A 15,739-nucleotide genomic window follows, 5' to 3' on the forward strand; every position below is an offset into this window, starting at 1 on the left:
ATGGAAGTTTACCTATGGAAACCTCTGTTCAGCCAGGCTGAATGGAAGTTTACCTATGGAAACCTCTATTCAGCCAGGCTGAATGGAAGTTTACCTATGGAAATCTCTATTCAGCCAGGCTGAATGGAAGTTTACCTATGGAAATCTCTATTCAGCCAGGTTGAATGGAAGTTTACCTATGGAAACCTCTATTCAGCCAGGCTGAATGGAAGTTTACCTATGGAAATCTCTATTCAGCCAGGTTGAATGGAAGTTTACCTATGGAAACCTCTATTCAGCCAGGCTGAATGGAAGTTTACCTATGGAAACCTCTATTCAGCCAGGCTGAATGGAAGTTTACCTATGGAAATCTCTATTCAGCCAGGCTGAATGGAAGTTTACCTATGGAAATCTCTATTCAGCCAGGTTGAATGGAAGTTTACCTATGGAAACCTCTATTCAGCCAGGCTGAATGGAAGTTTACCTATGGAAACCTCTATTCAGCCAGGCTGAATGGAAGTTTACCTATGGAAACCTCTATTCGTCCAGGCTGAATGGAAGTTTACCTATGGAAACCTCTATTCAGCCAGGCTGAATGGAAGTTTACCTATGGAAACCTCTATTCAGCCAGGCTGAATGGAAGTTTACCTATGGAAATCTCTATTCAGCCAGGTTGAATGGAAGTTTACCTATGGAAACCTCTATTCAGCCAGGCTGAATGGAAGTTTACGTATGGAAACCTCTATTCAGCCAGGCTGAATGGAAGTTTACCTATGGAAACCTCTATTCAGCCAGGCTGAATGGAAGTTTACCTATGGAAACCTCTATTCAGCCAGGCTGAATGGAAGTTTACCTATGGAAACCTCTATTCAGCCAGGAAGTTTTCCTATGGGAACCTCTATTCAGCCAGGCTGAATGGAAGTTTACCTATGGAAACCTCTATTCAGCCAGGCTGAATGGAAGTTTACCTATGGAAACCTCTATTCAGCCAGGCTGAATGGAGGTTTACCAATGGAAACCTCTATTCAGCTGTATTGAATGGAAATTTGCCTATGGAAACCTCTATTCAGCCAGGCTTAATTGCAGTATGACCTTTTTAAGGCAGGTTCCTTAACAAACCATCCTCGTTGTATTGCCACACACACACTTCCCTTGCGTTTCTTTGTTTCATATTCACTTCGTGAGCGGACTGCTGTCCAAAATTTAGATGAACTTTTGATCTTTTGATGGTATCGATGCATTCGGTTGCAAGGAAAATATGATATCATTCTTGTCATTATCTTCGTTAAGAAATTGTAACCCTTAATGACATTGACCATTCAAAAATGTACACACCGACTCATGTACACATGCACATACACACACATGTCCACACTTGTATGTGATGTAACAAACATTATACCTTTTGAGAAATTGTATATCGTTGAGAAAATCTATGCAAAGTTTGTATTTAAAATAAGAAGAAGAAGAGGCACTAATACACAAATAAAGGACAGATATTTAATATCAATGCTGTTCACATGCACACACACACTTACACTCACACAAACGCATGAGCTTACAACGTAAATTTACTTCATTATTTTACCGATACATGTACCAGGCAAGGAGCTACAGGCCAAGCCGGCACATCTAACCATTCGTTTACACTTGGCAAATGTGTTGGTGGTGTTGCTGTTGCTGTGTGGAAGAGTATTCTCTAAAATATTAAATTGCACAAATATCTCTTAAACAACACTTCAGACACACGAACCAATAGTCTGCCACCCATTTGAGTGACGGCGAGTGCCGAGAGCAGGGGAAACAGCCCGGGAGAAAAACAACATCAACATTAAGAACTAACGTCATATAAGAAATGAAAAGAAGGACGATATTCAATCCTAAGCTATCGATATTCGATTACATTCTATGTCAGCAGCAGCAGCAACAACAGCAGGCAGTAGTGTCGGCATACGAATACCCTAAACACAATTGTTGTTGTTGGTTTGAAGTACAACAAATTGCGCGCATTCGAGTGTGTTGGAAACAGCAATGCTAGTATTACATACACACAGGCGCGCTTTTACACAGATAGATTTTTGAGATCCATTCTTTGCCAAGAGTATTACGTTTTTGGCTGGAAAATTAACACGAGCTATTCCGATGAAAAGGAGATGTGGGAGGTGCGCCTGTAACCAAACTAGGCGGCAACATAGATAGCAGGGCAGTCAGCCAGTTAGAAAAATGATGGGTGTTGGTGGTTGGTAGTTTGTATTAGAAAATATTTGGTTACACTTTGTGCTCTCATATTAGGTTCAGGGTGAATTCTATGAAATGCATCACAAAGTAAGGTTTTCTTAACTATTCGATCTGATTACAACCAATAAGGTGGTTATGGGAGATTTAAACATTACGCAAGTAGCATTGGAATAGGAAAAGTTCCATTTAGACCACTTTTTCCTATGAAAATCATTATGCAGCCAGGCTGAATTACAAATTTCCCATGGCAAACACTAATCAGCCAGGCTGACTAGCAAATTTCCTATAAAAACCTCTATTCAGCCAGGCTGAATGAACGTTTTCCTATGGAAACCTCTATTTAGCCAGGCTGAATTGAAGATTTCCTATGGAAACCTCTATTCAGCCAGGCTGAATTGAAGATTTCCTATGGAAACCTCTATTCAGCCAGGCTGAATTGAAGATTTCCCATGGAAACCTCTATTCAGCCAGGCTGAATTGAAGTTTACCTATGGAAACCTCTATTCAGCCAGGCTGAATTGAAGTTTACCTATGGAAACCTCTATTCAGCCAGGCTGAATTGAAGTTTACCTATGGAAACCTCTATTCAGCCAGGCTGAATTGAAGTTTACCTATGGAAACCTCTATTCAGCCAGGCTGAATTGAAGTTTACCTATGGAAACCTCTATTCAGCCAGGCTGAATTGAAGTTTACCTATGGAAACCTCTATTCAGCCAGGCTGAATTGAAGTTTACCTATGGAAACCTCTATTCAGCCAGGCTGAATTGAAGTTTACCTATGGAAACCTCTATTCAGCCAGGCTGAATTGAAGTTTACCTATGGAAACCTCTATTCAGCCAGGCTGAATTGAAGTTTACCTATGGAAACCTCTATTCAGCCAGGCTGAATTGAAGTTTACCTATGGAAACCTCTATTCAGCCAGGCTGAATTGAAGTTTACCTATGGAAACCTCTATTCAGCCAGGCTGAATTGAAGTTTACCTATGGAAACCTCTATTCAGCCAGGCTGAATTGAAGTTTACCTATGGAAACCTCTATTCAGCCAGGCTGAATTGAAGTTTACCTATGGAAACCTCTATTCAGCCAGGCTGAATTGAAGTTTACCTATGGAAACCTCTATTCAGCCAGGCTGAATTGAAGTTTACCTATGGAAACCTCTATTCAGCCAGGCTGAATTGAAGTTTACCTATGGAAACCTCTATTCAGCCAGGCTGAATTGAAGTTTACCTATGGAAACCTCTATTCAGCCAGGCTGAATTGAAGTTTACCTATGGAAACCTCTATTCAGCCAGGCTGAATTGAAGTTTACCTATGGAAACCTCTATTCAGCCAGGCTGAATTGAAGTTTACCTATGGAAACCTCTATTCAGCCAGGCTGAATTGAAGTTTACCTATGGAAACCTCTATTCAGCCAGGCTGAATTGAAGTTTACCTATGGAAACCTCTATTCAGCCAGGCTGAATTGAAGTTTACCTATGGAAACCTCTATTCAGCCAGGCTGAATTGAAGTTTACCTATGGAAACCTCTATTCAGCCAGGCTGAATTGAAGTTTACCTATGGAAACCTCTATTCAGCCAGGCTGAATTGAAGTTTACCTATGGAAACCTCTATTCAGCCAGGCTGAATTGAAGTTTACCTATGGAAACCTCTATTCAGCCAGGCTGAATTGAAGTTTACCTATGGAAACCTCTATTCAGCCAGGCTGAATTGAAGTTTACCTATGGAAACCTCTATTCAGCCAGGCTGAATTGAAGTTTACCTATGGAAACCTCTATTCAGCCAGGCTGAATTGAAGTTTACCTATGGAAACCTCTATTCAGCCAGGCTGAATTGAAGTTTACCTATGGAAACCTCTATTCAGCCAGGCTGACTTGAAGTTTACCTATGGAAACCTCTATTCAGCCAGGCTGAATTGAAGTTTACCTATGGAAACCTCTATTCAGCCAGGCTGAATTGAAGTTTACCTATGGAAACCTCTATTCAGCCAGGCTGAATTGAAGTTTACCTATGGAAACCTCTATTCAGCCAGGCTGAATTGAAGTTTACCTATGGAAACCTCTATTCAGCCAGGCTGAATTGAAGTTTACCTATGGAAACCTCTATTCAGCCAGGCTGACTTGAAGTTTACCTATGGAAACCTCTATTCAGCCAGGCTGACTTGAAGTTTACCTATGGAAACCTCTATTCAGCCAGGCTGACTTGAAGTTTACCTATGGAAACCTCTATTCAGCCAGGCTGACTTGAAGTTTACCTATGGAAACCTCTATTCAGCCAGGCTGAATTGAAGTTTACCTATGGAAACCTCTATTCAGCCAGGCTGAATTTAAGTTTACCTATGGAAACCTCTATTCAGCCAGGCTGAATTGAAGTTTACCTATGGAAACCTCTATTCAGCCAGGCTGAATTGAAGTTTACCTATGGAAACCTCTATTCAGCCAGGCTGAATTGAAGTTTACCTATGGAAACCTCTATTCAGCCAGGCTGAATTGAAGTTTACCTATGGAAACCTCTATTCAGCCAGGCTGAATTGAAGTTTACCTATATTAACCTCTATTCAGCCAGGCTGAATTGAAGTTTACCTATGGAAACCTCTATTCAGCCAGGCTGAATTGAAGTTTACCTATGGAAACCTCTATTCAGCCAGGCTGAATTGAAGTTTACCTATGGAAACCTCTATTCAGCCAGGCTGAATTGAAGTTTACCAATGGAAACCTCTATTCAGCCAGGCTGAATTGAAGTTTACCAATGGAAACCTCTATTCAGCCAGGCTGAATTGAAGTTTACCTATGGAAACCTCTATTCAGCCAGGCTGAATTGAAGTTTACCTATGGAAACCTCTATTCAGCCAGGCTGAATTGAAGTTTACCTATGGAAACCTCTATTCAGCCAGGCTGAATTGAAGTTTACCTATGGAAACCTCTATTCAGCCAGGCTGAATTGAAGTTTACCTATGGAAACCTCTATTCAGCCAGGCTGAATTGAAGTTTACCTATGGAAACCTCTATTCAGCCAGGCTGAATTGAAGTTTACCTATGGAAACCTCTATTCAGCCAGGCTGAATTGAAGTTTACCTATGGAAACCTCTATTCAGCCAGGCTGAATTGAAGTTTACCTATGGAAACCTCTATTCAGCCAGGCTGAATTGAAGTTTACCTATGGAAACCTCTATTCAGCCAGGCTGAATTGAAGTTTACCTATGGAAACCTCTATTCAGCCAGGCTGAATTGAAGTTTACCTATGGAAACCTCTATTCAGCCAGGCTGAATTGAAGTTTACCTATGGAAACCTCTATTCAGCCAGGCTGAATTGAAGTTTACCTATGGAAACCTCTATTCAGCCAGGCTGAATTGAAGTTTACCTATGGAAACCTCTATTCAGCCAGGCTGAATTGAAGTTTACCTATGGAAACCTCTATTCAGCCAGGCTGAATTGAAGTTTACCTATGGAAACCTCTATTCAGCCAGGCTGAATTGAAGTTTACCTATGGAAACCTCTATTCAGCCAGGCTGAATTGAAGTTTACCTATGGAAACCTCTATTCAGCCAGGCTGAATTGAAGTTTACCTATGGAAACCTCTATTCAGCCAGGCTGAATTGAAGTTTACCTATGGAAACCTCTATTCAGCCAGGCTGAATTGAAGTTTACCTATGGAAACCTCTATTCAGCCAGGCTGAATTGAAGTTTACCTATGGAAACCTCTATTCAGCCAGGCTGAATTGAAGTTTTCCTATGGAAACCTCTATTCAGCCAGGCTGAATTGAAGTTTACCTATGGAAACCTCTATTCAGCCAGGCTGAATTGAAGTTTACCTATGGAAACCTCTATTCAGCCAGGCTGAATTGAAGTTTACCTATGGAAACCTCTATTCAGCCAGGCTGAATTGAAGTTTACCTATGGAAACCTCTATTCAGCCAGGCTGAATTGAAGTTTACCTATGGAAACCTCTATTCAGCCAGGCTGAATTGAAGTTTACCTATGGAAACCTCTATTCAGCCAGGCTGAATTGAAGTTTACCTATGGAAACCTCTATTCAGCCAGGCTGAATTGAAGTTTACCTATGGAAACCTCTATTCAGCCAGGCTGAATTGAAGTTTACCTATGGAAACCTCTATTCAGCCAGGCTGAATTGAAGTTTACCTATGGAAACCTCTATTCAGCCAGGCTGAATTGAAGTTTACCTATGGAAACCTCTATTCAGCCAGGCTGAATTGAAGTTTACCTATGGAAACCTCTATTCAGCCAGGCTGAATTGAAGTTTACCTATGGAAACCTCTATTCAGCCAGGCTGAATTGAAGTTTACCTATGGAAAGCTCTATTCAGCCAGGCTGAATTGAAGTTTACCTATGGAAACCTCTATTCAGCCAGGCTGAATTGAAGATTTCTTATGGAAACCTGGCTGAATTGAAGATTCCAGGGGCTTAGCTTATCAGCGTTTAAAATAAATGACCACATTTTCAACTCTTTGCTTTACCCTCCCCTTCCACTGACGATATTAATATCATCTTTCACCAATTGTATCCATTTGTTGTTGTTTTTTATTGTCCTGATAATGAGAAGTAGCAAACAAATGAACATTTTTTGTTGTTGTTGCTTCATTCACTGTTAACTGAGAAGTCTGTTGAACATGAATCAACTCCTCTTCGAACTCCCATAACTCTCAGGAAAACAAAAACCTGAAATGTGAATTGATACTCCTCGGTCTCAGCATGTTTGTCTGCTGCCTTCACACACACACACGCGCGCATGCAAATGTTGAAAATTTTACATTCGTCATTAATTCCCTGGATTTCGCATTTTACGAATGCCGAATGCAAAAGTGTGCGTGTTTATGTGGCTGTCACTGGGTATCACCGGGAATATCTGATCGGATATTTGATATTCTTCTTCTTATTTGGGAGTATGTCATTCATTATAAAATACCCAATGAATACCTCCTTGGTGTATTCTTGATATTTCTACTGCCTGCCTGGCTGGCTGGTTGACTGTCGACGACTGTGTGTGAGCATTGTTGGCGTTTACATTCGTTCTTGCCGTTGTTGTTATATTGCCGTTTCCAGTTTTTATTATTTTCCATTTGGCGGTATACGATTACCTGGCGGTACTCAAATTTCATTTGATAAAAATACAAAACAGCAACAACAACAACCGCCAGGCAAAAAAAAACCAACGTAATATCAAAACCATGGTTGCCGGTTGTTTTTCGACATGAAATTAATTTTTACTCATTTGTCGCAATCAGAGTTTGGTGCAAAATATTGTTGTCGTTTCATAGTTGTGCTGGGGACTGGGCGGGAGTGACCATTGCCACAATTTCCCGCCAAATAATATTGACATTTTACCCATAACATAGAATAGATGAGATAATGAGCATTGCAAATAGCTTTCAGATTTTTAAGTTGAACCTCGGGATAATCATGTTGTGGATATTTTGCTTAATTGCACTTATTTCAAAATGTATAGTTTTTCATTTTTCCACTTTGATTACTTTGAAATTTGTTATAAGGCATCAGCTTACACAAATCCACAAGAACCGAATGAAAAAAATTGAATATTTTAATATAAAACCTCATATTACACAACACAAATTTCAATTCCAGGAAATTGTTAGGCAAGGCGAGTTGAAATATTGAATATTTCATACAAATTAGGCTAAACAGTTTTACCTCTAAAACAACGAACCAAAACTTAGCTGAATAGCAAATTTACAGAGGATATATTTTGTTCAGTCAAGCTAAATAGTAATTTCTATAGGAAATATGCAATTCAGCCTGGCTGAATAGAGGTTTCCATGGGAAATCTGCAATTCAGCCTGGATGAATAGAGGTTTCCATAGGAAATCTGCAATTCAGCCTGGCTGAATAAAGGTTTCCATAGGAAATCTGCAATTCAGCCTGGCTGAATAAAGGTTTCCATAGGAAATCTGCAATTCAGCCTGGCTGAATAAAGGTTTCCATAGGAAATCTGCAATTCAGCCTGGCTGAATAGAGGTTTCCATAGGAAATCTGCAATTCAGCCTGGCTGAATAGAGGTTTCCATAGGAAATCTGCAATTCAGCCTGGCTGAATAAAGGTTTCCATAGGAAATCTGCAATTCAGCCTGGCTGAATAAAGGTTTCCATAGGAAATCTGTAATTCAGCCTGGCTGAATAGAGGTTTCCATAGGAAATCTGCAATTCAGCCTGGCTGAATAAAGGTTTCCATAGGAAATCTGCAATTCAGCCTGGCTGAATAGAGGTTTCCATAGGAAATCTGCAATTCAGCCTGGCTGAATAGAGGTTTCCATAGGAAATCTGCAATTCAGCCTGGCTGAATAGAGGTTTCCATAGGAAATCTGCAATTCAGCCTGGCTGAATAGAGGTTTCCATAGGAAATCTGCAATTCAGCCTGGCTGAATAGAGGTTTCCATAGGAAATTTGCTATCTAGCCCGGCTGAATAAAGGTTTCCATAGGAAATCTGCAATTCAGCCCGGCTGAATAAAGGTTTCCATAGGAAATCTGCAATTCAGCCTGGCTGAATAAAGGTTTCCATAGGAAATCTGCAATTCAGCCCGGCTGAATAAAGGTTTCCATAGGAAATCTGCAATTCAGCCCGGCTGAATAAAGGTTTCCATAGGAAATCTGCAATTCAGCCCGGCTGAATAAAGGTTTCCATAGGAAATCTGCAATTCAGCCCGGCTGAATAAAGGTTTCCATAGGAAATCTGGAATTCAGCCCGGCTGAATAAAGGTTTCCATAGGAAATCTGGAATTCAGCCCGGCTGAATAAAGGTTTCCATAGGAAATCTGCAATTCAGCCTGGCTTAATAAAGGTTTCCATAGGAAATCTGCAATTCAGCCTGGCTGAATAAAGGTTTCCATAGGAAATCTGCAATTCAGCCTGGCTGAATAAAGGTTTCCATAGGAAATCTGCAATTCAGCCTGGCTGAATAAAGGTTTCCATAGGAAATCTGCAATTCAGCCTGGCTGAATAAAGGTTTCCATAGGAAATCTGCAATTCAGCCTGGCTGAATAGAGGTTTCCATAGGAAATCTGCAATTCAGCCTGGCTGAATAGAGGTTTCCATAGGAAATCTGCAATTCAGCCTGGCTGAATAAAGGTTTCCATAGGAAATCTGCAATTCAGCCTGGCTGAATAAAGGTTTCCATAGGAAATCTGTAATTCAGCCTGGCTGAATAGAGGTTTCCATAGGAAATCTGCAATAGAGGTTTCCATAGGAAATCTGCAATTTGGCCTGGCTGAATAGAGTTTTCCATAGGAAATCTGCAGTTCATCCTGGCTGATTAGAGGTTTCCATAGGAAATCTGCAATTCAGCCTGGCTGAATAAAGGTTTCCATAGGAAATCTGCAATTCAGCCTGGGTGAATAGAGGTTTCCATAGGAAAACTTTCATTCAGCCTGGCTGAATAGAGGCTTCCATAGGAAATCTGCAATTCAGCCTGGCTGAATAGAGGTTTCCATAGGAAATCTGCAATTCAGCCTGGCTGAATAGAGGTTTCCATAGGAAATCTGCAATTCAGCCTGGCTGAATAGAGGTTTCCATAGGAAATCTGCAATTCAGCCTGGCTGAATAGAGGTTTCCATAGGAAATCTGCAATTCAGCCTGGCTGAATAGAGGTTTCCATAGGAAATCTGCAATTCAGCCTGGCTGAATAGAGGTTTCCATAGGAAATCTGCAATTCAGCCTGGCTGAATAGAGGTTTCCATAGGAAATCTGCAATTCAGCCTGGCTGAATAGAGGTTTCCATAGGAAATCTGCAATTCAGCCTGGCTGAATAGAGGTTTCCATAGGAAATCTGCAATTCAGCCTGGCTGAATAGAGGTTTCCATAGGAAATCTGCAATTCAGCCTGGCTGAATAGAGGTTTCCATAGGAAATCTGCAATTCAGCCTGGCTGAATAGAGGTTTCCATAGGAAATCTGCAATTCAGCCTGGCTGAATAGAGGTTTCCATAGGAAATCTGTAATTCAGCCTGGCTGAATAGAGGTTTCCATAGGAAATCTGCAATTCAGCCTGGCTGAATAGTGGTTTCCTTAGGAAATCTGTAATTCAGCCTGGCTGAATAGAGGTTTCCTTAGGAAATCTGTAATTCAGCCTGGCTGAATAGAGGTTTCCTTAGGAAATCTGTAATTCAACCTGGCTGAATAGAGGTTTCCTTAGGAAATCTGTAATTCAGCCTGGCTGAATAGACGTTTCCATAGGAAATCTGCAATTCAGCCTGGCTGAATAGACGTTTCCATAGGAAATCTGCAATTCAGCCTGGCTGAATAGACGTTTCCATAGGAAATCTGCAATTCAGCCTGGCTGAATAGACGTTTCCATAGGAAATCTGCAATTCAGCCTGGCTGAATAGACGTTTCCATAGGAAATCTGCAATTCAGCCTGGCTGAATAGAGGTTTCCATAGGAAATCTGCAATTCAGCCTGGCTGAATATGGATTTCTATAGGAAATTTGACTTATATGGGAAATCTTCAATTTAACCCGGCTGAATTGTGATTGCTATAAGAAATCTTGTATTCAATAGATTTTTCCTTAATCATAATTATCAGTTATTTATCGTCTGCTGATTATAAAAATAACATTGTCTGTTGGATAAAATTGCACATTTGATTGATATTTACTAAAGTATCTCATTTCTGTAATTTCAAACTATTAACTATGACAAAGAGTCATAGCAGCATGTAAGGTGGTGTGTGTGTGTTTGAGAAGTGAATACATGGGTACTTGATGTCTTCTTGAGTTTTACGTTTCGCAATCTAATGACGCCTTTGGCAATAGAAACGTGTAGCAAACCTCTCCACCTACCTCCCTAAAAACCATCATCAGAACCAGAAGCAGAAGCCAGTGATACGTTTGCTGGCTGATAATCCTCCTTCATCGTCTGTCTGCCTACTGCAGGTCGTCGAAGCCGTCGTTGTTGTTGTCGTCCCATATTACAATGTACTACAATTACTCAAATGAATGACATTTGATATCCGATTGTAAATTTAGACTTTATTTCAAAGTTAATATATTGGTGTATGGGTGTGTGTGTGTGTGTGAAATTAAGGTACATGTGTAGTGGTGCTGTGATGCAAATGCTAATAGAATGTTGTAAACATATTTATATGAGACGTTCTATAGAATTGTCTGACAAAATTATCAAAACATGGCTAGGCGAACTTTGCTTTTAAGAGAGAGGAGAGGGGAGAGAGAGAGAGGGTAGAGGGACAATTATTCTTTAGGAATTTGAGCCAGTTTTACTGCTATGTAATTACACAATACCTGCAACCAGCAGAAGAGTGGGAGAACGATAACGTTAAAATAATAACTGAGAACGAATATGACAGAGACAAAGAGGTAAACTGAGAGCTAGTCCATTGCTGCTGTCACTGCTGCATTATCAATGATATATTTCTTCATCTTATTAAGGTATAGAATAACATTGTCGTCATCAGCATAGTCGTCATTACAGAGCAGGCAGGCATCAGCATCATTCACTGTCCTTATTACGATGGTCGTATTCTTCCCATTCTTCTTCTTCTTGTTGTTTTGCAATGAAGTTGGCATAGAATTACTTAAATAATATCCTTTTACATGACAAAGTAGTGGAATCTTCTTCTCTTTGAAGCTGAGTAAACTAGTGGCCAACAACAACACCACTACTTAGTCATTGGCACAACAAAAATGAATGAAAGCAGCCATTCAGTCAGTCAGCCAGCCAACCAACCCAAAGATGAAGGTAATAATAATAGCCATAATGACTTTGAGTTCTTTGCTGTATCATATTCAAATTTTTTTCATCTCAAAGGTTTCTGTTCAAAGATTCCTTGGCAAGCACAAGGAAGTAGAAACCAAATCCATTCATTTGGATTAACTCAAAAGGAGTTAAATCTCACAATAAATGGTTGGTGTTTGACAGGCAAAGAAGACGAAGGTTTGTTTAATTTAAAATTGGTATAATGTTACCAAAGCAACCAACCAACAGCGGCTAGCTGGGCAAATGAGAAGAATATATATTACAGCTGTGGTTGGGAAGAGGGGAAATTAATCAAATCACACGGCGGAACAGGGATTTCCATAGGAAATTTGCTATTCAGCCCGGCTGAATACGGATTTCCATAGGAAATTTGCTATTCAGCCCGGCTGAATACGGATTTCCATAGGAAATTTGCTATTCAGCCCGGCTGAATACGGATTTCCATAGGAAATTTGCTATTCAGCCCGGCTGAATACGGATTTCCATAGGAAATTTGCTATTCAGCCCGGCTGAATACGGATTTCCATAGGAAATTTGCTATTCAGCCCGGCTGAATACGGATTTCCATAGGAAATTTGCTATTCAGCCCGGCTGAATACGGATTTCCATAGGAAATTTGCTATTCAGCCCGGCTGAATAGGGATTTCCATAGGAAATTTGCTATTCAGCCCGGCTGAATAGGAATTTCCATAGGAAATTTGCTATTCAGCCCGGCTGAATAGGAATTTCCATAGGAAATTTGCTATTCAGCCCGGCTGAATAGGAATTTCCATAGGAAATTTGCTATTCAGCCCGGCTGAATAGGAATTTCCATAGGAAATTTGCTATTCAGCCCGGCTGAATAGGAATTTCCATAGGAAATTTGCTATTCAGCCCGGCTGAATAGGAATTTCCATAGGAAATTTGCTATTCAGCCCGGCTGAATAGGAATTTCCATAGGAAATTTGCTATTCAGCCCGGCTGAATAGGAATTTCCGTATGAAATTTGCTATTCAGCCCGGCTGAATAGGAATTTCCACAGGAAATTTGCTATTCAGCCCGGCTGAATAAGAATTTCCATAGGAAATTTGCTATTCAGCCCGGCTGAATAAGAATTTCCATAGGAAATTTGCTATTCAGCCCGGCTGAATAAGAATTTCCATAGGAAATTTGCTATTCAGCCCGGCTGAATAAGAATTTCCATAGGAAATTTGCTATTCAGCCCGGCTGAATAAGAATTTCCATAGGAAATTTGCTATTCAGCCCGGCTGAATAAGAATTTCCATAGGAAATTTGCTATTCAGCCCGGCTGAATAGGAATTTCCATAGGAAATTTGCTATTCAGCCCGGCTGAATAGGAATTTCCATAGGAAATTTGCTATTCAGCCCGGCTGAATAGGAATTTCCATAGGAAATTTGCTATTCAGCCCGTCTGAATAGGAATTTCCATAGGAAATTTGCTATTCAGCCCGGCTGAATAGGAATTTCCATAGGAAATTTGCTATTCAGCCCGGCTGAATAGGAATTTCCATAGGAAATTTGCTATTCAGCCCGGCTGAATAGGAATTTCCATAGGAAATTTGCTATTCAGCCCGGCTGAATAGGAATTTCCATAGGAAATTTGCTATTCAGCCCGGCTGAATAGGAATTTCCATAGGAAATTTGCTATTCAGCCCGGCTGAATAGGAATTTCCATAGGAAATTTGCTATTCAGCCCGGCTGAATAGGAATTTCCATAGGAAATTTGCTATTCAGCCCGGCTGAATAGGAATTTCCATAGGAAATTTGCTATTCAGCCCGGCTGAATAGGAATTTCCATAGGAAATTTGCTATTCAGCCCGGCTGAATAGGAATTTCCATAGGAAATTTGCTATTCAGCCCGGCTGAATAGGAATTTCCATAGGAAATTTGCTATTCAGCCCGGCTGAATAGGAATTTCCATAGGAAATTTGCTATTCAGCCCGGCTGAATAGGAATTTCCATAGGAAATTTGCTATTCAGCCCGGCTGAATAGGAATTTCCATAGGAAATTTGCTATTCAGCCCGGCTGAATAGGAATTTCCATAGGAAATTTGCTATTCAGCCCGGCTGAATAGGAATTTCCATAGGAAATTTGCTATTCAGCCCGGCTGAATAGGAATTTCCATAGGAAATTTGCTATTCAGCCCGAATATGGAATAGGAATTTCCATAGGAAATTTGCTATTCAGCCCGGCTGAATAGGAATTTCCATAGGAAATTTGCTATTCAGCCCGGCTGAATAGGAATTTCCATAGGAAATTTGCTATTCAGCCCGGCTGAATAGGAATTTCCATAGGAAATTTGCTATTCAGCCCGAATATGGAATAGGAATTTCCATAGGAAATTTGCTATTCAGCCCGGCTGAATAGGAATTTCCATAGGAAATTTGCTATTCAGCCCGAATATGGAATAGGAATTTCCATAGGAAATTTGCTATTCAGCCCGGCTGAATAGGAATTTCCATAGGAAATTTGCTATTCAGCCCGGCTGAATAGGAATTTCCATAGGAAATTTGCTATTCAGCCCGGCTGAATAGGAATTTCCATAGGAAATTTGCTATTCAGCCCGGCTGAATAGGAATTTCCATAGGAAATTTGCTATTCAGCCCGGCTGAATAGGAATTTCCATAGGAAATTTGCTATTCAGCCCGGCTGAATAGGAATTTCCATAGGAAATTTGCTATTCAGCCCGGCTGAATAGGAATTTCCATAGGAAATTTGCTATTCAGCCCGGCTGAATAGGAATTTCCATAGGAAATTTGCTATTCAGCCCGGCTGAATAGGAATTTCCATAGGAAATTTGCTATTCAGCCCGGCTGAATAGGAATTTCCATAGGAAATTTGCTATTCAGCCCGGCTGAATAGGAATTTCCATAGGAAATTTGCTATTCAGCCCGGCTGAATAGGAATTTCCATAGGAAATTTGCTATTCAGCCCGGCTGAATAGGAATTTCCATAGGAAATTTGCTATTCAGCCCGGCTGAATAGGAATTTCCATAGGAAATTTGCTATTCAGCCCGAATATGGAATAGGAATTTCCATAGGAAATTTGCTATTCAGCCCGGCTGAATAGGAATTTCCATAGGAAATTTGCTATTCAGCCCGGCTGAATAGGAATTTCCATAGGAAATTTGCTATTCAGCCCGGCTGAATAGGAATTTCCATAGGAAATTTGCTATTCAGCCCGGCTGAATAGGAATTTCCATAGGAAATTTGCTATTCAGCCCGGCTGAATAGGAATTTCCATAGGAAATTTGCTATTCAGCCCGAATATGGAATAGGAATTTCCATAGGAAATTTGCTATTCAGCCCGGCTGAATAGGAATTTCCATAGGAAATTTGCTATTCAGCCCGGCTGAATAGGAATTTCCATAGGAATAGGGTAGTGACAATTTAAGGATGTATAGTGTCATATTAAAATAAACTTATATTGTTTCTTACCTTAATTTCGTCGCTGGGTAGCTCCTTTTTAATTTTCACTACTGTTGGTGTGGTATTGCCTTGAGACCCTGAATTGTTCATGGCACCCGTGGGTGAATTATTAGCACTCGCAGTCTTTGTAGACATTTTGTTGATTTATTTTGTTTACTTTTCTTTTGTTCACTTATTCTATATTGGAACACTGTGCTCCTATGCGTTTGTTTGGTTGGGTCTTCTTCTATAACAGGATGCTATTGTCTTTTTGTTGTTGTTTGCCGCACAAAGTAGGAAAATTTCACTTTTATTCACAGAATTCGTCGTTGCACTCTCCCCATACACTAAAATAATATTAAAAAAAAACACACATT

At 40.3% G+C, this 15,739-nt stretch overlaps 2 protein-coding genes across 3 annotated transcripts in view; both read right to left on the reverse strand.

Annotated features, from left to right (window-relative positions):
* Nucleotides 1-15,739, reverse strand: part of LOC141387156 (transmembrane protein 186) — a 126,021-nt gene that overhangs the window by 107,738 nt on the left and 2,544 nt on the right. The window lies entirely within an intron of this gene.
* Sobp (Sine oculis-binding protein) overlaps nt 1-15,739 on the reverse strand; it is a 45,718-nt gene that overhangs the window by 26,589 nt on the left and 3,390 nt on the right. For both annotated transcript variants that reach the window (XM_073956336.1, XM_073956335.1), the window contains exon 2: nt 15,393-15,709. In XM_073956336.1, the coding sequence (XP_073812437.1) occupies nt 15,393-15,518 (126 nt within the window). In that variant the 5' untranslated portion in view covers nt 15,519-15,709. The remainder of the gene's footprint in view (nt 1-15,392; nt 15,710-15,739) is intronic.

Source organism: Musca autumnalis, unplaced genomic scaffold (assembly GCF_047663935.1).
Source record: "Musca autumnalis isolate F117 unplaced genomic scaffold, ASM4766393v1 scaffold_5, whole genome shotgun sequence".
Classification (NCBI taxonomy): Eukaryota; Metazoa; Arthropoda; class Insecta; order Diptera; family Muscidae; genus Musca; species Musca autumnalis.